The sequence below is a fragment of the Rhipicephalus microplus genome, chromosome 2 (assembly GCF_043290135.1).
Source record: "Rhipicephalus microplus isolate Deutch F79 chromosome 2, USDA_Rmic, whole genome shotgun sequence".
Classification (NCBI taxonomy): Eukaryota; Metazoa; Arthropoda; class Arachnida; order Ixodida; family Ixodidae; genus Rhipicephalus; species Rhipicephalus microplus.
This window is the reverse complement of record NC_134701.1, coordinates 291086077-291110519: the sequence shown is the minus strand read 5'-3', so window position 1 is coordinate 291110519 and position 24443 is coordinate 291086077. Positions and strand designations below refer to the sequence as shown.

Sequence of the window (24443 nt, the reverse complement as noted above, 5' to 3'; positions counted from 1 at the left end):
CCTAAATCTGTCTATTAAGTCATATACTGTAAGTACACTGCACATTGTGGGCTTCAAGTCTAACACCAATAGTGAACTAGAGATCGCTCCACGTAAATATCAGAAACAAATCTCAAAGGCTATGCTTGCATGGAGTGCGCGCCAGATCTGATTACAAAAGATGAAGGCTCACTGTGACTGCTAATTATAGGTTGTCATAAAAGAATTTCACCATTCCGGAAATTCCCTGCTGAACAAGGAATCACGAAGATTCCTTGTTCCCTTTGGCTCAAAATGACAGGCAATAATCCGCAGAAAAAGGAAAAAATTTCCCACACGGAACATCACTGGTGAATTGCTGTATCAATGGTGTTCTCTTGTTTTATAAAAGATGAGGCAATACAAAAATGGGATTGTATTTATTTACATATATTGGTGGAACCAGTGTGGTGTTGACAAGTTTTTACATGTGAAAGGAAAAGGCTGTTTTCTCCACTTCTCTTCTCAACTTCTGTTGAGGCCCAACTTATTTGGGGGACATGTTCCCTTCGAATTCAAAGGTGCTAATCTGCCTTGTAGACATCAATGTTTAAAAACATTGAAATTTCGAATGCTGAAATTCTTCTTCTAATTTTTTCAGGATTTTTTTTTACTGAAATGGCATTAATTAAACCCTCTTTATATACTGCGTATGTTGAAACCAGCGCTTTTGGGAGTTGATCTGTTTACGACTAAAGCAAAGTAGCTTTGCCTTTGCTGGCCAAAGTAGCTTTGCCTTAATACTAGAGTGTGATGTGCTGAAACGTACTACAAATACGAAATCACCACTGTAATGGCACAGTGTATCTCCATGTAGGATTAGACGTTTTCTAGAGTCAATACTACTGCTATCACAGCAGAGCCTGAAAGGCAGCTTCACTGAAATGTGGTAGTTTGATGGGTGAGGCATATAAAAAAAAGTCATTGTGAATCAAACTTTGTCCTCGGGAAGTTCGAATAGTTCAAATAGTGGAAATTTCAGTGTGAGTTAAATAAAATAGCGAATGTCATTCTAAAGATATTTGAAAGTTTGAATATTCACATGCCCTTAATTTACAGACTACACACGGGTACCGTCAAGCGATGCAAGATGGCTGACCATAACAGTTGTGTGTTTACTAGCTTTTCCCAAATCTAATTCATTTATCATCTTCAAGATCTTTGATCTCTTCATAATCTTATCTCAAATTGCTTCGTAGTTCTCTGTGGATTTGGTCTGGCCACGTTTGACTGCATGTTCCAAGTGGATGTGGCAGAGTCTCATCTTTGTATTATCATATTCATGTTATTTCTAGGCTGATTCTTCATGTTCACCAACTGTTGGTCCCCTGGCTAAACCTCTAGTTGAGTTCCTTTAAAGGGCCACTCACCAGGCCCCACAACAAATTTCAGTTAGACCATGGAAGTTGTTGTGTGTCCAATGAGGAGCATTATGGCAAAAATTTTTTTTTTTCAATCGGTTCATTATGAGCTGAGAAAATAGTTTTTTTTTTTAAGCTGCGCGAAACGAGGATCAGGGGAGGCGAGCTCACAACCCTTGTCGCTCCCTCACGTAGCCTTCACAAGCAAAATCTCTTCCGTACCCTCTCCGGAATCCGACCTAGAGGTCACGTGCCCATGACATGCCCGAACAAGCCCAACCCCTGAGCATGTGAGCGGCGTTTTTTTTTTTTTTTTTTTTTTTTGTGATCTACTTCCTGTTTCTGCGGGATGGTTCGGAAACGCTGGTTTAGACGTGGTAGAATAGATGAGCACAATGAGTGCGCGAACGCGTAGGATAGTTACTTTCACTTTCATGGCTGGCGTCTGCTTGATGCGCTGACCGTGGGGACATGAATGCATGCGGAACGCCTGCACAGTAGCCCCTCATCTCATTACAATTCATGCAAAAAAAAAATTGAAAAAAGATGCGCACATTTTATTACTGCATCTCATTATTTATCTCAGGTTTTATTAATTTCTTCAAGCAACAAATTACATAAACTACGCATGTCGTGTTAAATAATTTTTGCTATGTCTCGTGCCACTATTGGCAACATCACAGCGCAGTCGTCTACGTAGAGGACCAACGTCACTGTACTACCGTGTACCTATGGCAATTCATACGTAGATTTCGTGCCCTCATTCTCTGTGCACGCGTCCGCAAAAGAAAGGAGAAGCAGCGTTCATCTTGAAATTTGACCCATCTTGCGGAGCGTAGCATTACAAATTTTGGCAAACGGTATCGTGAATGCCCCATTTACGCATTGAGCTTGTCAGCTCAAAATTGTCAAACCTGGTGAGTGGCTCTTCAAGCCTTCATTTGTATCTTCCAGGTCCTGGTCATGCCGACGCTGCCATGATGCGGCAGTTTCACACCATTCTTGGTCTCTGTGTTGCCCTGTGGGGTCGCGCACCTGGTTGCGACCCTGAAAGTGGTAGGTGCTCCTGGCATCATCAGTTTCACATTTTATTTATTTATTTAAGAGTATTTTACAATGCTCAAGAGGCATTGCATAAAATGGGGTAAAACAAGAAAATGTTTAACTCTTGTGGATTGTACAAAAGGAACAGATATACAGTAGACTCCTTTTAAATGAAACCTGAAGGGACCAGGAAAATGTGTTACTTTTAAGAGAAGTTTTGTTTACTGAGAGATAAACAGGGGCACAATATTCAAGGAGGAAACCTAAGATATTAGTGGTAGTTGTTTTATTTAAACAGCAATTTCATTTAAGAGAGTTTCATTTTATGGGAGTCTACTGTAAATAAAAAATAAATGAGAATAAAAAAAGTGTTACTGTAGTACAGTATAGACCGCCTATAACATAAGTCATGGGAGTCACGAATATCCACTCTGTAAGCAATACCGCACTACAGCCGAATCAACCGTTTTCAAGAGCTTTTTCAAGGGCCACAATTTCACGAAACATGTTGAGCAAGCAGCCCCGCATGTCCGAGAATCGAAGCATGGGATTTATGGTGCTTACAGCTTTTTAAGTTTCTGAATGTTAAAAAAAATGTCCAAAGACACGCGTTGCCAATGAAACGAACCTGAAGTGGGGGGGTGTCTAACAAGAGAAAGTAGCATCGCGGAAATTCGTCAACTGCTTCTCAGATCGCCTCGATTATGCACATTTCATTCACAGAATGTCGAATTACGTCTGGAATTTTGTGCTCTGAGAAATGCCAATCATTCGATTTCACGAGCGCGCATCTGATTTCAAGGCAATCGATTCGTGAACCACCATTCGAATGCTGCATCTGCCACCCTGATTTTCATTAACGATGGGTATCTGTCACGAACTTATCTCGGGGGCACTTGCAAAGGATGGATTTGAGACTGACTGGAGATGGGCATGGCAATACAAACACACTTTATGCACAGGACGGATGACGCAAATACACAAAACTCGCATTAAATAACATGCAGTAACAATAACACTCAAAAACTCTAATAACACTCAATAGCTTGATAACAATCATTAACTCAGTAATCCTCAATAATAATTCACGTACAAGGGCAAACCCAAACTGACTGTAGTCCAGTTTAAATCCGTTTCTATCCCTAAGTGAATATGGCGTCTACAAGGGAATGTTCTTACGGCTTGTCGCATTGCAACTCGTTGCCCCTTGCTGTGCCTATGGTTAGTCGACGCCTGTCGTCGACGTCTTTTCGAAGTTCCTACCGTCATTGCCCTCTTTCGCCGAGCGAGCCATTCGACCTCATTGCTGATTGGTTCCGGTCATCGTCATGTCCCCCGACTCAGTTAGGTTACGTCTAACTCGTCAGCAGCGTCTTGACTGTAGAGTGGGCCGCATACATTCTGTCTCAAAGTGGAGAAGCTGTAGTCCACCCAGGAACTGCTGTGATAGGTTACGGCGAGTCCGGGCAGCCTCACTCAATTCTTTCAATATGGAAGACCACTTCCCAAGCCTCTTCGCCGACAGCCTCAGAACTGGGCGGTTCTACTGCCTCCGTCGCCGTAGTGAGGCTCGTTTCCCACGTCTCCGCGGCTCTGCGTCCCAGCTCACAGTGCCCGCTTATCCTCTGGGATTTGTCTTCTCAGCTTGGGTCGCATGCCACGAGCCTTTTTCCGAACAATTTCTTGCGTCTACGTGGCTGGTTTGGGGTCCTGGGGTGACTCTTTTCTCCTCGCGCACCGTCACCACGCGTCGATGTTTGGCATGCGCCTCGTGCCTCTCCTTTACTCATCACAGTATCTCTTCCCATGAAGTGCAGCCAATGTAAAGAGTTTTGTTATTCTGTACCAAACCACAACTGAGATTGCATGGGACCCTTACCGAAACGCAACCGACGCTGATTAGACCTAGCCTTCCTTTTGGTATGTTGTCTTGGGAAGCTTGTCCAGGACATGAAGATTCGGCGTCAAAGAGACCGCACTCACGCACTGAACCAAGCAAAAAATGCATGATACGAAGCACGCGTCCGCAGCTGGGAGATCAACAGCGATGAAAACCCGCGAAGCTTACGTAAGACAGTGCACTGGCAGCAAAGCTGAAAACTTACTTTATAAAGCTGTAAAGGGTTTTTAATTTACAGACGAGGTAGAGAACAGGATATCTGTATCAAGCACAATAATGACGATGGTACTCCCAACAAGAAACTGTTGAGCGCAGTTGATAACGGAATCCCAAGTGCCATGTTGTTCTGCGTGCAGCCAAAGCCACGCTAACGACGCTAATACACTGTTGTGTCGGCGCCGGTGCAAAAGCTTACTTGTCGTTGAGGCAACTGCCCTTCTTCCTTACTCAGCGAGCCTGCGTAGTGTGCCGCAATTTTTTTCTTTTCTTTTTCTTCCTTCCACTCTTAGTTTGCTCCCACTCCACGTCTTCTCCTCCGCAATGACGTCCTCTTGGGGGACAGCACAATAAGCGGTGTGCATATACATAGGGTTTTAAGGGAAGGTGAACGGGAGTCTAAAACGATAGCATTGTAATTGGTTCTGCATTAGAAATGGTTACGTTGTTAGTGGTCTACACTGTATAAACTGGAATTTTGTGAACATTGTGTTAGTTAATATACAGTTAAGCCTCGGTATAACAAATATAACAATTTTCCCCGAAAAGTGTATTAGAAAAGTTTTCGTTATACACAGTTTCAGCGTGAAAATTCGAAAGAAAAGCACAAATTAAGCAAAATGGGATGTGAAGACAACGCTCACCCAAGACATTTATGTAGCAGTAAAGGACTGCATTTTTGTGGTACAAAATATATCGACACTGAACAAGTTTTTGTATAAAGTCCAAATAGATAACGTCTCCTTTGGATAGCAAGATTTAGCCGTGAATAAAAGCACACGAATAGGGGCGATGAGTGTTGGTGAAGCTAAGATCAGACTATATCTGGTGCATTAAGGGGGCAGGAGATAACATGTCTAGTTTGTTAGACCTGCTGTCAAGTGCTCAAGCAGAGAAGAAATGCCAGGCCATCTTTAACGAGCACAAAACGATACGGGAGGCAATGTCGCTCAAAGAGGAGTCGTGAACCTCGATTTTACAGGCGTGATTGCCGTCAGTGGCATACACGCACTCCCGGAAGCCACTAGGGGGTGGTTTGTATACCCTTCTACGTGCTCCGCTCTCAATGCAGGGCCCGTGCGAACTGAGCGTTTTCCCCTGGAATTGATGTATTCATTTCCACAAGCATTTTGCAGAGTTACGCGATACTGGGCCCAAAAGAGTTAGCTGCCAGACCTACTTCGTTATAACGCTACAACTGGTTGCTATCGCATCCATTGCTTCACGTGTGTAGTAAGCTGTTTTTATTTTATTTTTTGCAATATTGAATGTTCGTAGGACATCAATACAACCTGCTGCGACTCCGAGTGTGGTTCCGGCAATGTGAGCTAATCACAAAGTTCACGGTCTAGTGAACCCACAGTGGGGTGCAGACGGCAAAGTGCGTGACGAGCCGGCAACCGAAGATTCGTCGACGTCACCGTGATCTCGAACAGTTTCCATCAGCGCCTAATATGAGAGCTCCTCGGCAGTGACAACACGATTGTCTGAATAAAATAAAAAAAGTTGCAAAGCTTAGCATCATCGGGCACCACTTCATGCGAGCAGGGACACCAGGCGTGCATGTACAGCGTTGAAAATGAAAAGCATACTACACTCCTCTCATTCCTTCTTTTGTTCTGGTATCACTGGCGTATTCAGTGTGCTCTTAGACTGGCTCGGCTGGAGGCTTGGCTTGGCTGGAAGTCACAAATGTTGCCAGTAGAAATTTATTATTACCACGGCTTTAGCGCACAGAAAGCAGCCTGGTCTAAAAAATGTCTCTGTCAGCCCACGTCAAGACAGCAGGAGTACACTTTATGCACCCAGTTTTGAAAAAAATGTGCTTCTGATTTCCCCAACTGTAGCCAATAGTCTGTTGTATTCCAGTCCATAGAAAGCAAACTTGGCTCTATGAATTTATCGCACATAGCAAACTAATCGTAGTCTGGTTATCTGAAAGTCTGTTTGCACGTGGGTCCATTTTAATGACTGTGGTCTGTATTTTAACCTAATATTCAGTCTGTACGCCTATTTGAAATCCTAGCATTCTTGTCCTAAAACGACAATGCAGCATGGCTGTCTGCCAGAGGCAATAACTACATGACAATATATTAAGATATTTTGAATCGTAGCCATAATATTAATCTATGCTCGCTCTATAGTAATAAATTTATATAAATTTTAGGAAGTACTAAAATAATAAATCAATTTTATAGCTCACAGTAGTGCTCAAAGTCTAAAAGCCAACTGCATCCTAACACTGGTGTAGGAATATGAGAGGTGTCTGAACAATGTCCGCCTCATCTTTAGGCGGTTTCGAACAGATTTGGCGGCTCTTCTTGGCCACTTGGTTCAGGGCAATACATGCAGGCATACGCATTGAAGGCTCATATTGTTCTGGACATATTGTATTTACTCACATAATGGGCGCACTTAAAAAGAAAAGTTGCCGAAGTCATGAATATCTGCACTACAGCTGAAACAACCTTTTTCATGGGCTACGCTAGCATAAAACGTGTCGAGTATGACGCCTCTCGTGTTCTTGTCTACCAAGAAGATGCTTGGTAAGTAAGAACGTGCTAAAAAAGGAGTGAGAATGGTGATGCAACTTCAGTGTTCCCACACCAATCGCCAAGATGTCATAAATTTTGAAGGCATCTTCTAGTGCCTACAATGCTTCTAATTCGTAAAAATGAAGTAGACAGCTGTCTGGGGGGCCAGAGACTTGTCCTTTGAGTGTTTTTGCTGTACATGAACGGTGGCAGTTTTTTGTCCAGCAGTGTCTTTGCCGTTCAGGTACGTTGTCAACGCTCTGCTTCAAGTTTCGTGCTGTAATGACTATACATGCTCACTGGGGGGTGCTGCTACCTCCTAGGACTAAAGGTACTGGAAGTTATTGTGCTACCTTCTTGCAATGATAAACAAAAATGATTCCTAGCATTAGTGGGTATAGCTGTTTGGGCAATATCCTTTCGTAGTTTTGGTTTCATCGCGTGATCTTACATACAAGTGGTGCACGAAACTTGATTTGGATCAGTATCGGCACTATCTTGCAGGGGCGGTAGAAGTTGATTTTTGTCTTTATTGGATGTGCTCCTAGCTTATTCATTCTCTTGATTACCAAATTTACTCTGCCCTTGGCAGCCATACGCTGAGGAGATGCCGTGTCTTTGCCAGCACAACTCCTTGCTCCAAGAAGAGAATGTTATGTGCACAGATGGTAATAAAGTGATGTGTTTTGACCTGTGTTTCAAGGCATACCATGCTCTGAAATACAGTAGACTCTCAATAATTCAAACTCTTGATTATTCAAACTTTGGTTATTTCAAACAAAATTCAATTTTTTGGTTGACCCTCTATTCTTTCAATGTATTCAAAAGCCTCTTAATTCAAACTTCATCATTCGTTTAATTGATACTTCTTGCAGCTCCATACCAGAAATTATCAGTTGCTTTCCCACTACCATTTAAAATTTGTGTGCTTATATAATCCTACCAGTCTAAAAATGAAAAGCACCTGAGGCCTTCAAGGAAAAAGGCTTTGCAAGTAAACAAATGTTTGAAACAAAGCACACGCATGGTAAACCGTCATGCATCCGTGGTATAGACCTTTTCACTGTTTACAAACACAAGCCCATGATGACATCTGGTTTCTTCCACCTATGTACCTTACTAGCATCGGTGGGTAAGAAGAGCGTTAGAAAATAGCGCACTGATATTCTACACTTTCCGTCCCTTATTTGGCAAAATATATACAAATAAATGTTCTTTTGAGCTACATAAAAATTATGAGATTCTCCTGAACATTATGCACATTCCTTTTATCTGAAAAATTAATAAGAGGCTTTCCTTACCCTTGAAAAAAAACTTGAAAACGGCCTTTCAGTTTTAATGTTAAAGGCAGGTAAATGAGGTGACTGGAGGTTTTTTTGGGGCACAACGCTTAAAACCTTGAAACGTCTATAGAGAGCTTCGAGCTGGAGGCACATACCTATAGCATTGAAGCAGTTGCCAATTCAAGATTTTTTTAAAAAGTCTGATGAGTAGTAAATGGCCAGTAAAGTTGTCGATTTTACACCCCTGCTTTCTGTTCACTGCGTGCAGCTAGGGCTTAAAAAGACAAAAATTTTTTAATGATAAAATGAATGTCTAATCACAATGTGTGGTGTTACCCCACCCAGAGTAATCTATGTGTGAACATCTGATAATTCAAAGTTCTTGATAATTCAAGCAAAATTCAGAGGTCTCTTTGAGTTGGAATTAACGAGAGCTATTGAATGTTTTTCAGTTCTGAGTACTAATGCTGACACCAAAAACTGTTCACCATACTTTTTACAATTTTTTTCTGGCTTGACTCATTTTTTGCATTAAAAACCGCAATAAAGTAGTTTGAAAATCTGTGAAAGCTTTACATGGAAAGCTGTTATGAGATCACAACAAGGACCACTTCTGGTGCCATAGTTGTTCCCCGCCACTGCCGCCAAAGTCCGTAACCACTATTGCATGAATTAAAATGAAAAACAAAATAAGTAAAAAATACCTATGTCACAGTAGGAATTGAACTCTGGTTCTCTGCGTGCGAGCCAAGTGCATTACCCCTAAGCTATGCCGGTGCTTGAATCTCTGTTTCAAAATGACTCTGTGCAGGCTTCATGTAGGGTAAGGTATCGCATTAACATGTGTAATAAAGCGTTAAGATAGTGAAGTAACAACCAGATGTCCCACAGCGCGAATTGTGTAACAAGCAGGTTGTTGAGAGCCCCAACCCATTACATAAGCCTCAGGCATAATTCTTTGTCAGCCACAGCATCAACAATGTGCTCATAATGTCTTACTAGTGTGTAGTGAGTAGCATGCTCTAACAAATAATGACGAATAATGGCTTACTGGACACTTCCACACTACACAAGAATTATGATGATTTATGGCATAGTGGGTACCATGCAAGTGTGCTTGTGGTAGTTGCCTCAAGAGTGTTTAAAGAAATCTGGAAAGGCTGCTTCTCCAGCTTTCGCTCTGACTGTGCTGCACATTCTGTGCAGGCATGATGATTTTTTTGTTGGTTTCGTTTTGTTTCTTCATCTTCTCTAAAAAATTCCACACTCGGAGGGCTAACAGACCTAGCTTCTACAAATTTCATTGAGCTAAAATCAAGCTTCAAAATCGTTGACGTCATGTGCAGACTGGTTGAAATTTTGTAATGAAACTTTACTTTGATTTTATCCTGTATTACAAACCTATGATTGTGAAATTAGTGCCATTAGAGCTTTTAGAGAGCAATTTATAAATCTATAAGACTGGTTCACAGTTTTACTTGAGTTTATCTTTCATAAATAGTGTAGTTTAAATAAAATTTATGCACCTAAATGTTTTGTGTTGTAAAGTAGCTATGGTATCATCAAGAAGTATTCAACAGCGTGGGAACACTCATGTTAGTCAGCTAGCATATGTTTGTAAACGGCCCTTGGGCCATAAAGTAAAACACAGCATCATATGTTTGTAACCACAATGGTCTTAACCAACTGCATAAAAAGTGGAGGCATGATTTTGAATTATGGCCGTATTTTACTTCATGTGGAACGTGTTTATTGTGGTTTTAAGACTTTGTTTCAGACAGCAAGTTCAAGTGTGTTGTGTGAGTTAACGACTGCTCAGCTGCATGATGCAAGATATCAATAAAGTAGACTCTCATTGAATTGAATCTAAATGTTTTATTTAACGGGAGTTTCGTTTATTGATGGCGTATTCAGTTGAGCGTTCTCGAGCACTCTGGAGCGCTCTGAAAAGTGGCTGCCTTTGGTTGGTAGAATTCGAGCGCGCGGAGTATCTTCGGTTGGTTCTTTGAGAGCGTCAGCCTCTGACTCAGAGCACTCTCGATCGCTCTGACTTCGAAGTGAGAGCGTGGTACGATCTGACCAGGAGGACGGATCACATGACACAAGCCAGCCAATCACGTCATAGCTGTCGGTAGGTGAAGGAGGTGAGGAGCCCGAACGTGCATTTCGGAAGTGGGTATCGCCGGGCACGTAATACTTCGTGCACATGCGTTGTTAATGGCGTTTTCAATTAAAATGCATTTCTCATCCATCCCTCTCCCATAGCAACAGCTGTGGGCGCACGCTTGCCTAGCAACCGGAGCCCCCGCCATGTCGTGCTTCGGCGCCGGCAGCTATCAGCAACAGCTGTTGGCACGCGCGCTTATCCTCGCCCGTAGCAACCGGAGACCCCCCCCCCCCCCCTCTTCTTCACTTGAACGTGACTTGCCACCGCCTCAATGCAGTGCGTTTGGAATGCGTTTGTAGTGTTTGTGCTGTCAGCATTTGTTTAGAATTTGTATTGATAAGGCGCTGATATTACGGCTGTCGGGTACAATGACAGGTGCAGTGCTTCGCCGCTTCTTTTCTCGCCATTCGCTCTCTCACCTCCCGGCGCCCCACTTTCTCATGCGCTCGCGCCTCACTCTCGACCGTTCGCTGTCTGGGCGCCTCTCAAGAATATCCGAAAATGTGTGCTCGGGACGCCGCTGTGAAACGCCAACACCGAGCTGGGAATGCTGTTTGTTTATATTTTTTAACCGTACACGCTAGCTACTAAAGCTGGAAACGCATACTGCGTTTTTTGCGACAGAAAAACGCCACCTGCAGCGAATGGCGTTATTGGCTGTATGGTGTAAGAAAAAAAAACATTATTTTTCTAACACTGGGTTTTTTTTACGCGCGAAACACAGTTATGGACGCTACGAAATTAATTAGCATTTCCTCACGGTTCACTTCGGGGAGGTGGGGCATTTTTTTTTTTTGTGCGTCTGTGGGGCGAATTCACATCTACAAAGCCATAAATGCACCATGTAAATAATGAGGTGGCTAGCAAAAGCAGAGGAAACATCAATGCTGTCGTTACAGCAGCCCTCAGACAGCCTCGTGATTTGCCTGGACGATAGCAGCTTGGATGAGGATGATCTCCAGATTTATGTGCTGAGCTCAGAAGGCTTTTGCCACATCCAGACATGTCAGAGAGAGAGAGAAAAATATAAGAAAGGCCAGATGTCAGAGATGTCCACTGAACTGATCGGCACAGTTTGTTGACATGGCGCAGCAATGTGTACCCCGAAGGTTCCCGCGCGGGCTGCACGGTGGTGCTACAGGCGCGCTGCTCTAAGTGCTCTGATATCGCCGATGTATTCAATTGGTACGCTGCTTCTCGCGCACCGATTGCGAGGTGCCTCTGCATCTGGTGACTTTGAACCGGAGAACTAGAGCGGCCAACCCAATACGCCATGAGAGATGAACAGGGGTGGAGCCTGCAAGAACGAGACTAATCACATCGGAGCAGTTGTTCCATTTAGGCAGCAGTTGTGTTTAACAGCTTTCTGTTTAGTGAGAGTCTACTGTATATCTTGATTTTTCCTTTTTAAAGCATGAATCGCTTGCTTGACACAGTTAGTCGACAGGGCGACATCCATGTGATTTCAGAGGTGATGCTGAGAAAGCTTTGTGATGTGCGTTCATTGCCATGTTTCACTTGTCCGCATCACATGTTGTTTTAACAGACGACGTCACCAGGTACTCCTATGCAAAGCGTCGCAAGGAGGCACTCTCAGACTGGCTTGTGGATACTACGAAATCTATCATTGAAGCTGAAATAACAGACCATCAGAGAAAAGTGAGTGCCCTCATTTTGTATCTCTTAAGCATAGTGGTCTCTAATACCCCTGTGCCAGAGCTGCTCCAAAACTCCACTTTTACTTCTCCGAAGCTGCTCTAAAACAAAATTTTTCCTGCTCCCAAAGCTGCTACAAAAGACTGAAGCCCACTTCCACCCATGTTAGCATGATTTTCTGTCGTAGCAGTAGCTATCTGCATACCTGCCAAGTCTCCTGGATTGGCCAGGAGACTCCCGGATTTCGACCGTTTTTTCCGTTTGTATGGTTGTCATAAAAATCTCCCGGAAATAAAAATTTTTGTGCATGATCTGGCGAAATTGACGAAAATGCAGATGAGTCCGCTCTGGCCCTTTTGCGAACCCACCGCATGTTGTTAAAAACGAATTTAGGAGGCATTCATCTAAACATACAGTAAAATCTCAGTGATGTGAAACCGCGGCAGATCCGAATTCGTGAAATTCTCTAGCCTAATTTTACTATGTCCATTGGGCCTAAATTCGAATGTTCTGAACACATTTCCTAATTGTGACGGGTGATACGAACTTTAGCACGGAAACCGTCGAACTAAGGCCGAGAGCAGCGTACTTGAAGCTTCAAAAGTACGCATGCGACCGGCGCACGCACTGTCTTTTACAGTGCATGTGATTGTCGTTGCCCTAACAGCTGCGAACGAAACCGCGATCGCTCTTGACACGATCATGTATGGCGATGACGTTGCTGACAGAACCCTGAAATTGTGTGCTCAACCAGTCAAAGCAACGCTGCTTTCCGCAAACTCTGGGGACAAAACTGCGGCAGATGCAATCGTAAATGGCAAAGCGTTATTGTAAAAAGAACTATCGTTTGCCGCAACCGCCACGGACAAAACCGCGGTCGGGGCGACGCGATAGCGATTTACGAGCTCCGAGGGCACGCAGCGGTAGAATAAAGGCAGTAAATACGTAAAAAAAAAGTTGCTTTTGCCGTAAGGGCGAAGCAGTGAATGCGACAGCAACAACTTGGAATGTCACGCTAAGAACGGCAAGCAGATCAAAACATGCAGCGTTCTGCTCACGCACACAGGACACACGAGAACGAACTAACGATGTTTACTGCTTGACACGTAACGTGCTATTTAAACAAAAACGATGCACGAGATGTAACCACATGTACAGGTGAGTACAAACGAACAAGTGTCTTTGTTATACTTCGCAAAGCGTGCTGTTTTAGCAAACGGGGCCTGTGCAGAAACCGATGTGACCTTTGTGGGCCTGGCAGCTAACAAAATCGTTCCAGTGAAAACCGAAGGCATATGATTCTCCCCACCAAAAAGTAAGCGCGCTTCACAGGCATCTAACTATCCCCTCCCCCCTCCTCCAATCCGCGGGGCAAAGTACGCTTGAGATATAAGCACGCGTCGGCGCATCCCAACGAACTAGGCACAGAGTGCAGGTGGCTTTTTTTCTTTCTTGGGTATTCATATATGTAAATACGTACACATGTACGGTGAATGACGACAGCGACTGAAAAAAAAACAAACAGCCTAGAGTGTCCATATAATTGCTATCGCAATAAAAAAGGGCCAGACGCGTTTTGGCATTCTTTTCAAAAGAATCTAGTCAATGCTTTGACTCGCGCTTTTGTGGCAGCCAGCTGCGCCGTCCCGTTCGTAAACGTGTGTGTCAGAAAGACATACGCCAGTTGTTCTGACGGAAATAGGTTCTGCTGGTTGTGTTGATACTTTGAGACTCACCTTAGTGCGAACCCTTGCCTTGGCGTGTTCGGCCTCTCCAAGCCACTATAAGACCGCAAAGCTGATTGTTGGGGCTTGCGATAGAGACCCCCCCCCCCTCCCACCCCACTTTTTCTGTTTTTCATAGTTTTTTATTGTTTATCCATGGTTTTTTTTGGTGCAAAAAAGAAATAGGGGCAAAGAAATCAGCTACCCCCTCCCCCCCCCTTTGCGGAAATCTCCCGCATTCAGAATCCTTGAACTTGGCAGGTATGTATATGGGAACTAGGATACTGCATCAGGTCATTACCAAGAACCCTTCTCCAAAAGCTCCTTTAAACTTTTTAGGCGAAGTGGAGACCATTTAGCCCGAACTGCATCTCCGTTAACGGTAATACGATGTAATTAAATTGAGTGGTGTTAGCTATGTGACAGGGATATAGGATGTTGGGGCAGAAAAGAATTATATCACTACTCACTACAGCAGACTACTGGTACTTCATTAGCTTCTTGGAATTTTTTAAAATTGGTATATCATTATCTGCGGCCCTATTCCCGTCCCGAAAGTAGGCCAAGCGATGTTTGAAGCCAAAAGTTATTGAATTTGGGATGTCCGCGGTAGAAAAGTTTTCTGTAAAGGAGTCCTGACCACCTTGCTGGCTTCACATTTTAGTCAATCATATCCAAATGTTCGTTGTACCAGAATTCGTAGTAAATGAAGCTCAATCCATAGAACGAATAGGGAGGCCAGCATAACGCCGCAAACTATTATGTAGTAACTGAATGTTACTTATAAGCGGGTATATTGTAACGAGGTTATACTGTGTAACTTTCGTAGATTAAGAGAAGGCAAGGCGCTTGGCTCAGTCAACACATCAAAAGTAATGCAGGCACTACGAATACAGGGCATTACTGATCCCTTCATAATCATACTGGAAGAAATCTACAGTCGATCCACAGCCACCATAGTTCTTCATAAAGAAAGCGGTAGAACCCCAATAAAGAAGGGTGTAAGACAGGGAGGCACAATCTCCACAATTCTATTCACAACGTGTTTGCAGGAGGTATTCAGGACCATAGACTGGGAAGAGTTGGGGATAAGAGGTAATGGAGAGTATCTTAGTGACCTGCAATTCGCTGATGACATTGCCTTGATCAGTAACTCATGGGACGAATTGCAGCTCATGATTACTGAACTGGACACGAAAAGGCAGAAGAGTAGGTCTGAAAATTAATATGCACAAAACTAATGTAATGAGCAACAATCTTGGCAGAAAACAGCACTTTGCGATAGGTGGAGACATGCTGGAAGTTGTAAAGGAATATGTCTACTTTGGACTGGTAGTAACTGCAGAGCCGAACCGTGAGAGTGAAATAACTAGAAGAGTAAGGATGGGATTGATCACATTTGACAACCATTCTGAAATCATGAGTAGTAATTTGCCACTAACCCTCAAGAGGAAAGTATATAACAGCTGCATCTTGCTGGTGCTTACCTACAGAGCAGAAACCTGGAGGCATACAAAGAGTGTTTAGCTTAAATTGAGGACGACGCAGGAAGCGATGGAAAAGAAAATGATACGTGTAACGAGACAAGAAGATAGAAGAGTGGTTCAGAGAACAAACAGGGGTTAAGGATATCATAGTTGAAATCACGAAGAAGAAATAGACATTTGCTGGGTACATACCACTTATGCAGGATAACCGCTGGTCATTAAGGGTAACTGACTGGATTCCCAGAGAAGGCAAACGCATGAAGGAGAGACAGAAAGTTAGGTGGGCCGATGAGATTATAAAGTTCACAGGTATAATGGGGCAATGGAAAGCACAAGACCGGGTTGATTGGCAGATCATGGGAGAGGCCTTTGCCCTGCAGTGTGCATAGTCAAGCTGATGGTGATGATGTACTGTGCAAAGTCAGTACACGTTAAAGAACTTCAGATAAGTCAAAGTTTGTGGAACTCTCCACTACAGCGTCTCTTATAATATTATCTTGGTTTTGGGGCATAGAACTCCACAATTTCGTTGCACCAAATCATTTACATAAATGCAATTTGACCTCTGCATTGCCTCATTCTTGAAAGACAACTGTGAAACACTACACAACTAGTGCTTTGTCAACCCAGCAAAAAAAAAACACTTCTATGTTGCTATCTTACAAGAATATGCTTAGGAATCCTCTCCAACACTTTTTTTTCTGCAATTTTGCTTTGAAGTATTCAAAAAGTATTTTAGAAATATTCAAAGTATATTCTATTTATTCGTACTCAGGTTTCAATATTTAAATTCACTTCGCATGCCAAATTTTGCTATTTGCACATCTCTAGCTTTATGCTAGTCTTGTTGGTACTCTTGGAGCTAGTATCAGGTAAAGAGTTCATGGAAAAAAATTACTGCCATAACCACAAAATGCATGATGTTAGAGAAACTTGCTTAGAGATGCTCGAGGCATTTCTTGGTGAGACCATTTATGTAGGAAGGCTTGTTAACCAGCTGGTGCATGATGTGTACGTCAAAGGCAGCATTGTTGGGCACATCTCCCGACCCAACTTGGAGGCCGAGCACGAACTGACCAAACACTACTGACACCCTCCTCTTTTGTTCTCTCTTTCACATTTCTTTCTTTCCCCCACTACCCATCTCTCGTGTGGCATTGTTAAGGTGACCTCCTGAGAGAGCAACAGTTACGATGGCACACTTTTCTCTTCACTTCTCTCTCTTTCAAAGCCACTACAAGATGGTGAGGCCTTGGTTGGTGCCACCCAACCGGCGCCTTGGGCAGTGGTGTGCCATCTATTGAGCATTGTTGGTATTACCTGAAAAGGGGCCTTAATCAAGGACCGCAAAAATGTACAGACTGGTAACACTGCTGTACACGCCGGCAGCCACCATAGGACAAGCTGCGAGCAAAAGGAGCATGCTCCTAAAAGGATGCTATTTGTGGGAATCCTGCTCATCGCATGGCTAGCATGACAAGTGCTGCGTACCAGTGATGCACGTGGTACACTCACGGACGTTTATAGTGGCAGCTGTGGTGCTGCCCGGATAGTTGACGATGGACCACTTAGCGTGCGAGAGGGTTGTGCCATGGCAACGCCAAGGTTAGAGGCGAGTTGTAGTTCCCGTGAGCATGTCTAACGTGCAGTTTCGTTACAGTATTCCAAGTTCATGTTATTCATGTTGTTTCTGAGTTCGACCAGCCAATATCATTTCCTTGGCAGCACAATGGCCCAAACCTTCATATTTTAGTACTGGATGACTTTTTTTTGGCGGGGTTATCCTAAAGAGTATCCACCCTTAAGTCATTAATGAAAATTATGATTGCCTAATAATTGTTTAATTTGAATGGGTATTAACTCACCTTTTCAATGATCCCACTCCTGCGCTAACTGCTCCAAAGCGTGCAAAATCAGGTTTACTGGGCCATCCTGATAATATCAACGAAAAATTGCACCAAACTGCGCCAAAGTCGGATTTGGGAGCATCTATCACCGGCAATAGCCACGCCGGCGCGTCAATATATGTGCATCTTGTTCTCGGGGCCACCAAAGTCACAATCGCATGCCTAGAATCATTCCGCTTAGTTGACAGCAGTCGTGCGTGCATCCTAAGTAATCCACAATGATATATGTTTGGTGCCGACGCAGGGGCTCGTGACGTCTAGTCTAATCAGTGCGTGAAACTGTGGTGGTGATTCGTCGGTGGACTTCTTGATATCACGGTTTGATTTCGCGCGCTTCGCGTCCACAGAAGAACACATGCACAGTGGATATGCGTTCACACTTTTCTTTTAATATACTTTATTCATGGATCTTCATTCAGACATTCATTTTCGTAATTCCTTTCACCAGCACGTCCGTGTTTGTAATTGCTGTTGCGATAAAAGCTCCTAAAACACCGCCCCATTTGGAACTCGAGATTGCTAAGGTTCGTAGTCAAAATGTTCGTTTTTTTTAATGTCATCTCATTATTAAAAGCACACTTCTTGGTCGGCGCAGCCGGAATTTAGTTTTAATACACGCAGCTTTCAACAGGGAGGCTATGAGTGGCCGCTCTGGGGCCGGACGGCCCACAGTGAAGAGGTTGTGCCTTGTTACATGTACACCTCTCAGCTTTTTAAGGTCAATGGGTGACTGATAAAAAAAAATTAAACATCACGCTATTGCATTCATTGCTTCTTTTTTTGGGGTGCGGTGGTAAGAGACGGAAGCTGCGTCGCTTGAAGGGCACATTCGCGAGCGCGCTTATCTCGAGGCCTAATGAGGCATGCTCGTAAACTTTCTGTGCTACGACAGTGCAAAAACCGCGTCGGCAATTCGAGTGATCATTGTCCCTTTAGCCAGTGTTCATCTGAGTTATGCGACGTCATGCCAAAAAGAATGCGATATCAACAGTCTGTTCCCATTGAGAGTAGCGTCTCTCATAATCATATAGTGGTTTTGGGACGTTAAACCCTACATATCAATCAATCCCATTGAGAGTACAAGATAGAAGGGTATAACAGCCGTCTGTAATGCCTGCCAAATTAGCGGGAGTGCCAGTGGTCACACCCCAAGTTCATAACAACGTGGCCCCGCCCTGGCCTTGCGTGCCTAGTTCCTTCCTGCTTTTTGAAAATGGGTGGAGCGTTCTTCTCTGCTTGAGTAACAATCGATGGCAGGCCTGGCACACAGAGTGATGCTATCGCATCTGCAATCTGTGCAAAGAAGGTAGGTCAGCTTTTTTATTCAATTATATGGACAGTCTCAGCTGGTTTTTTGCCGCCACCGCCGCCATTCACTGTATATGTATAAGTATCTACATATATAGAAACTCAAAAAAGAAAGAAAAAAAAACGCCCGCACTCGGCGCCCAGCTTGTCGGGATGCGACGACGCGCGCTTGTCCTCTACGCGTTTGTTCCTTAAATCTGGAGAGAGGGGCGTGTTTAGATGCATCTGACCCATGCACTTTTTCATCCAGTGGTCGTGCTTGTACGCGCGCGCTTATCTTTCAGTGGGTAGAATTGTGTGCCTTCGGATTTCACCGGAACGATTGCCTTAGTTGCCAGGCCTAACACAAAAGTCACTTCACTGGCTGCATAGGCCATGTTTGCATAAAGAGTGCGCTTCTCATACAAAGCGAAGTATAACAACTGGGACACTTGTTAGTTTGCACTCATCTGTACTTGTGACTACATTTCGTGTGTCGTTTTTGCTTCTTAAAGAGCTCGTTAAGTGTCGAGTGGTAAACATTGTCAGTTCGCTCTCATCCTGTGTGAGCAGCGTGCTGCACATTCCAATGTACTTGCTGTTCCCAGCGTAACATTCCAAGTTGTTGCTATCGCATTCATTGTATCGCCCTTGTGGCGAAACTGTGACTTTTTATCTCTGCTTTAGCTGCGTCCATCACCCCTACTCGCACGCTCTTGCCCACTAGTAAAACACCCGATGCGTAGGGGGATGTTATCAATTGGGATATTACCAAAACACGACACCGACGGCCAGTGGCATAGCCGGGGGGGGGGGGGGGGGGGCACATCATGAATGTGCTTCCTCCCCGAAATGTTTTTTGCCATGGCATACGTACAGCTCAATATTGCCATTTGCATGCACCATCCCCCTTCAGATCAAAGTGCAACCCGCCCCCAAATAAAAACAAATTACCCCTACGCCCCTGGCGGTGGCAAAGACCGGTCAAGAATGTCCTTGTAATTGCTATCGCATATGCATAAGGTACCCTGTGAGGTTGTATTTCTTTTATGCACTGCTTTCTAGAACACTACAGGAGGATTTTGGAGTATAGTCAGAATTCCCTAGCCACATAAAACATTGCTGCAGAAGGAAAACGAAGTTTGTTAAATGATAAGACAGATGCTTGGGCTGTGCAAATATGTTTGTTAAATGATGTTGTTTCAACACAAAGAGATGAGTGCTGGAGGAAGTTGGCTTTATGAGACTAGCTAATTGACGTCATGTTAAGCCCAGCAATATAGTCAGTTGTGAAAAAAAATAACCTTTCTATATCCTTGGAGTCGTCAAAGGGAAATGCACTTGCAACTGTGTGCGTCTCTAGTATTGTACGCCACAACGTTTGTCTACCATATATACCGATAACCACATAGGTTTATAGAAAGTTATTTCATGAAGTACAATTTTATTCAAGTATTATTTTGTTTATTTGTTTATTCAAATTTCTTGATAATTCAAACTTAAGTCAGAGGTCCCTTCAAGTTTGAATTAACGAGAGGCGACTGTACTGTGTGCCTGATAGGAGGACAGCGAACTGCTGGTGATGCTGAGCTATCTGAGTGGTCGTGACATGTCCAAGGCGTGTGCTGTGGCTCAACGGTCTCGAGACTACCGTTTGTGTCTGTTGCTGGCTCAAAATGGTTCCAACCCAGTCAGCCGCCACATGCTGCAGAAACAACTGGACCACTGGAAGAAGTTCAAGGTAAGCTGAAAGGTGCTACTTAGAGGCTTCTTGTTATTCTTAAATTCACCCTGGAGCAATAGAGCATCGGCTTTTTATAGAGCTATTTGTGCTGATTTTAAGTATGTAATTAGCTTTACAGTGAATTGCACAGGCTTTGTTCAGTGTAATGACAATGTCAGGGGGTGACCTTTGTGGCGCCACAGCTACATGCAGCCATGTGTTGTGGCGGCTGCATTTTCGATGGAGGCAAAAATGCTATATAGGCCTGTGTGCTCAAGATTTGGGTGCACGTTAAGAACCTCAGGTGGTTGAAATTTCTGGAGCCCTCCATTACGGCGTCTCTCATAATCATTAGGTAGTTTTGGGACGTTAAACCCCACATATCAATCAAATCAATCAGTGTTTTGCATATTAGACAAGATCACAGGATGTCATTTCCTGGTCGACACTGCTGCTGAGGAGAGTGTTATTCCCAACCGACGTCTTAACAATGTGCCGAGAGGACTGTTAGTACAAGCTGTGAATAGTTCTGCAATCGCCACATTTCGGTAGTGCTGCATACCTTGCCGTTAACTTGGGGCTGAGCTGTGACTTGATATTCATCATCGTTGATGTGCACTTTGCCATACTTCGAGTGCATTTTCTCACCAACTTTGGCCTGAATGTTGGTAAGAAAACACAGTACACAAAGTGATGCATTGCATCACTTTGTGTACTGTGTGACTGGATGGTCCGTGCAAGTCATCCTTGTACCTATGGTCGCTAGAGGGGGCCATGTCTAGCTATGGTGGCTAGAGGCCATATGCATTTTCATATGGATCTTCAAGGCTGCACGATAACAAAATCAAAACAAAGCAGTGCACTCCAGCTCTATACTAGCAGGCATTCTAATATTGAGAAAGGCCACAAATGATTTAGTAAGATTTCATTGGCGGCTATCCTTTTTTGTCGCAAGTCACATCAAAGCTTTTATAGCAATGTTGGTGCTCTATGAAGAAAAATGAAATAGCTATTGTCAAATTGTGTTAGAGCGAGGCTGATATTGGCACTAATCAGAGAAACGTGCTTACGTTTCCAGCAAGATCGATACATCAATCCAGAACGACTCCGGGTCTATGCCCTATTGGCTGGACTGATGGTTTGGCCAACTTCAGACCCAGATGAAACAATTAACTGCTGTGCTGACCTCGACTGGAAAAGGGCTCTGGCACTACATCTTTGGTGAGTATATAAGCAGCAGGCGTACTTCATGGCAGCACTGTGCATGCTGCCACCAATCTGCATTTTTTCGCCATCGTTTTCTCTAAAAAAGTGTTTTGCTAAATATTATTTTGTGTATTCATGCTCAGCACTGTTATAAATGTTGGTGTTGAGAGTGCCATTCAAGTTGCACTTCTATACTCTTATTTGGTTATGCAGCTTTTAGGTCGATTCCTGTAATCAGCACGCAGTGTGAATAATTGTCTGGCATTCAGTCAGCTCCATGTATATAGGGACACAGGAATGCTTCGCTGCATGGAAGTCGAGGTTTTTTTATTAGGCCTCTGCGATTATCCGATAGCGTAGAATATTCGAACAAATATTAACGTATTTGAATTCGCTTTACACTTAAAATTTAATATCCGCCGAAGCCAAGTTTTTATCTTTCTTTTCATGTTTATTATCTTTTTCATGAGATACTGGTGCGTGGTATTAGGTGCTTCTTATTTCACTTCGCTGGAAGGCCACTGTGATAGTTATTCACAAATATATTGAAGGTGCTTTGATTTTTCCCCACGCATCAGCGTGTGGCGGAATATCACAGGTATAATAGTTAAACACAGTAGCTGCCGCAGGTTGTCACCACAGGCTGGCTGGTAGATACTGTTCATAACACTGTAAATAAACACTGTTCATAACAGATACTGTTCATAACACTGCGAAAGAAAAGGGCTTCTCACCTGCGTGTTAGTACGCTACGAGAGCATGTAAGGGTTATCTTATTTTGGTACCCATACACTGTTCATAATACCGTGATGGAAAGTGCAATACAAAAGAGGTTCTCACCTGTGAGTTGATTAACTACGAAAATTTTAACTACCAATTATGCACGAGTATTTTTCTCTTGGCACTGTTCAAAACATCGAAAACAAAAGCGTGAAACGAAACAGCATCTCACCTGCGTATTAACACGCCAGGAAAGCTGTAACTGTCGATTACATAAGTAACATCATGATCGCTCAAATGAGCTGCCACTCGGCCGAACGCATACTCACTTATGTTGAGATAATAATGATCATTAAAAATAATGTGCCGGCAGCACAGACTGAGGCGAGCTCTTTCATGGCAAATTTACCGCACACTTACCTGTACTTTCATGCCGTACAATGCTAATGCTTCTTCGACTTGCGAGTGGCATTTGGTTGCAATCTCAGAATGAGAGTTGCTGCCACGCAGTTTTCTTCACACCGTAATCATAATTACCTGTGCAAAGCTTGTGTCGTTTTGACAGCACACTGTCGCAAAAGTACCCCTCCACGAACACGACGCTGCTGAAGCCGCACGGCAAAGATAACTGGGGGCATCACTGCTCGTTCGCTACGTCAGTCTGCACTGTAGTTACAGTTCCTAATCTGTTGCCTTCAACAATGCGTGTACACTCGATGTTCTGTGCTGTAAAAAAAAAAAGCATGGCACAAAATCAGATACAGCCGATAACATGTCGCGCAACGTTCTGTATGCGTTCCAACATGACCCAGTGGCCCTGTCCTACTAGGACTTTTTCACCCAACTCGCTTGGTGGCGCCACTTGTGCATTTTTGACGCGCCACCTGGGCAGGGCTGGGTTCCTATAGGACCATTGTCAGAAACCACTACACTCAAACCTCGTTATAACGTAACAGGATATAACAAAGTAAATAAATTCCCCTTAAAAGCTTCATTGAGAACCTTGCATTTTAAACCTCGTTGTAACGAAGTAAAATTGACCGGTAAATGGATATAACAAGCTAAATTAGTCTATCAAATAGTCTATAAAAAAACGACAATTGTGTGTTAAGTACTATGTCATTTTCTGCGAAGTTTGACGCTCGTTCAGCCCGGCTCTTTCAAAACTCCCGCGCGGACCTTACGCCACGCCACGCGCAACTGAGAGAGCCGTCCTCCTCACAGAGCCAGCGGAGAGGATTGAGGAAGCGGGCACCGTGGGGCAAAGCGATTTACCTCTCACTTAAGAACACACAGTGACAAAGCTTCAAAAGACTTACGTTTATTCACAAATCAGAGGACATCCGTAATTAATTGAAGTAATCGGTAATGCGCGTCTGCACATAGTTGCCTTGCAGCAAGTCAATCAATTTCCACGCAGTTTGCAAAGCATAGTAGCGCGCGGCTAAGTCCAGCGCCAACACTCTCTAAAGACGACGGCAACGACTGCGTCTCCGCTGCTACTAGTGTACTAGGAGGAGGCAGTGGGCTCACTGCCCTATCCCTGCGCTGCGCCGCCATGGCCCTCCCCGCGTCAACTGATCTGGCCCGCCAGAGGCGCTTCCGCCCAGTTCGTTTCCTGAAAACTTGTGTGGCGCTGTGAGAAATGCGTTCCGCTCGTTATGCTGCAGTTCGGGTGGTATTAAATGTGGCGTTGTAGGTGGGGAGAGGGCCTCCACAATGATGCAAGAAATAAGGATTATATGTATACATATATACAACTGATCAGGGGTCTTTAACATTAATATTTTTTCATCTTCAAACTGGCCCAAGTAGTTTAGGCAGCTGTTTTCATTAAAGTGTGCCCCGCTACAGTGCATGTTCAGGCCATTTATTCGTTTGAAAGACCTTTTTCCGTACCATACGTGCCGCTTTGCTGCACTTTTGTATGTTTCTCTGAAGAATCAGCATCTCTGTCTAACCGAAAATTGCAATTGTCTCAAAAACGGTCTGCCTCTGCATTTGGTCGGGAAGGGTACACTTTTTACAGCCTCCGGTTGATCTCGCACACAAAGCATGCCGCGTACATGCAGAAAAATTTTCGGGGTAGTTTTTCACGACAAAAAGAGCTGGACCCATCTGGGAGTGACCGCAGTGCCAAGTACGATAAAAAAAATCAAAGGAAAACAAGAAAACAAAGCACGAGGGCAGTGACCTTAAAGTCATATATA

General features: G+C 43.8%; 1 protein-coding gene across 4 annotated transcripts in view; it reads left to right on the top strand.

The window, feature by feature from the left end:
• The window catches only part of Nup98-96 (nuclear pore complex protein Nup98-96), a 263228-nt gene that overhangs the window by 198265 nt on the left and 40520 nt on the right, over positions 1-24443 (top strand). For all 4 annotated transcript variants that reach the window (XR_005110629.2, XM_075882251.1, XM_075882250.1 and 1 more), the window contains 4 exons: positions 2334-2435; positions 12070-12182; positions 20146-20325; positions 21386-21528. Coding sequence is in view for 3 of the 4 variants with exons in the window: in XM_075882251.1 (XP_075738366.1) it covers positions 2334-2435; positions 12070-12182; positions 20146-20325; positions 21386-21528 (538 nt within the window). In the remaining variant the exon portion in view is untranslated. The remainder of the gene's footprint in view (positions 1-2333; positions 2436-12069; positions 12183-20145; positions 20326-21385; positions 21529-24443) is intronic.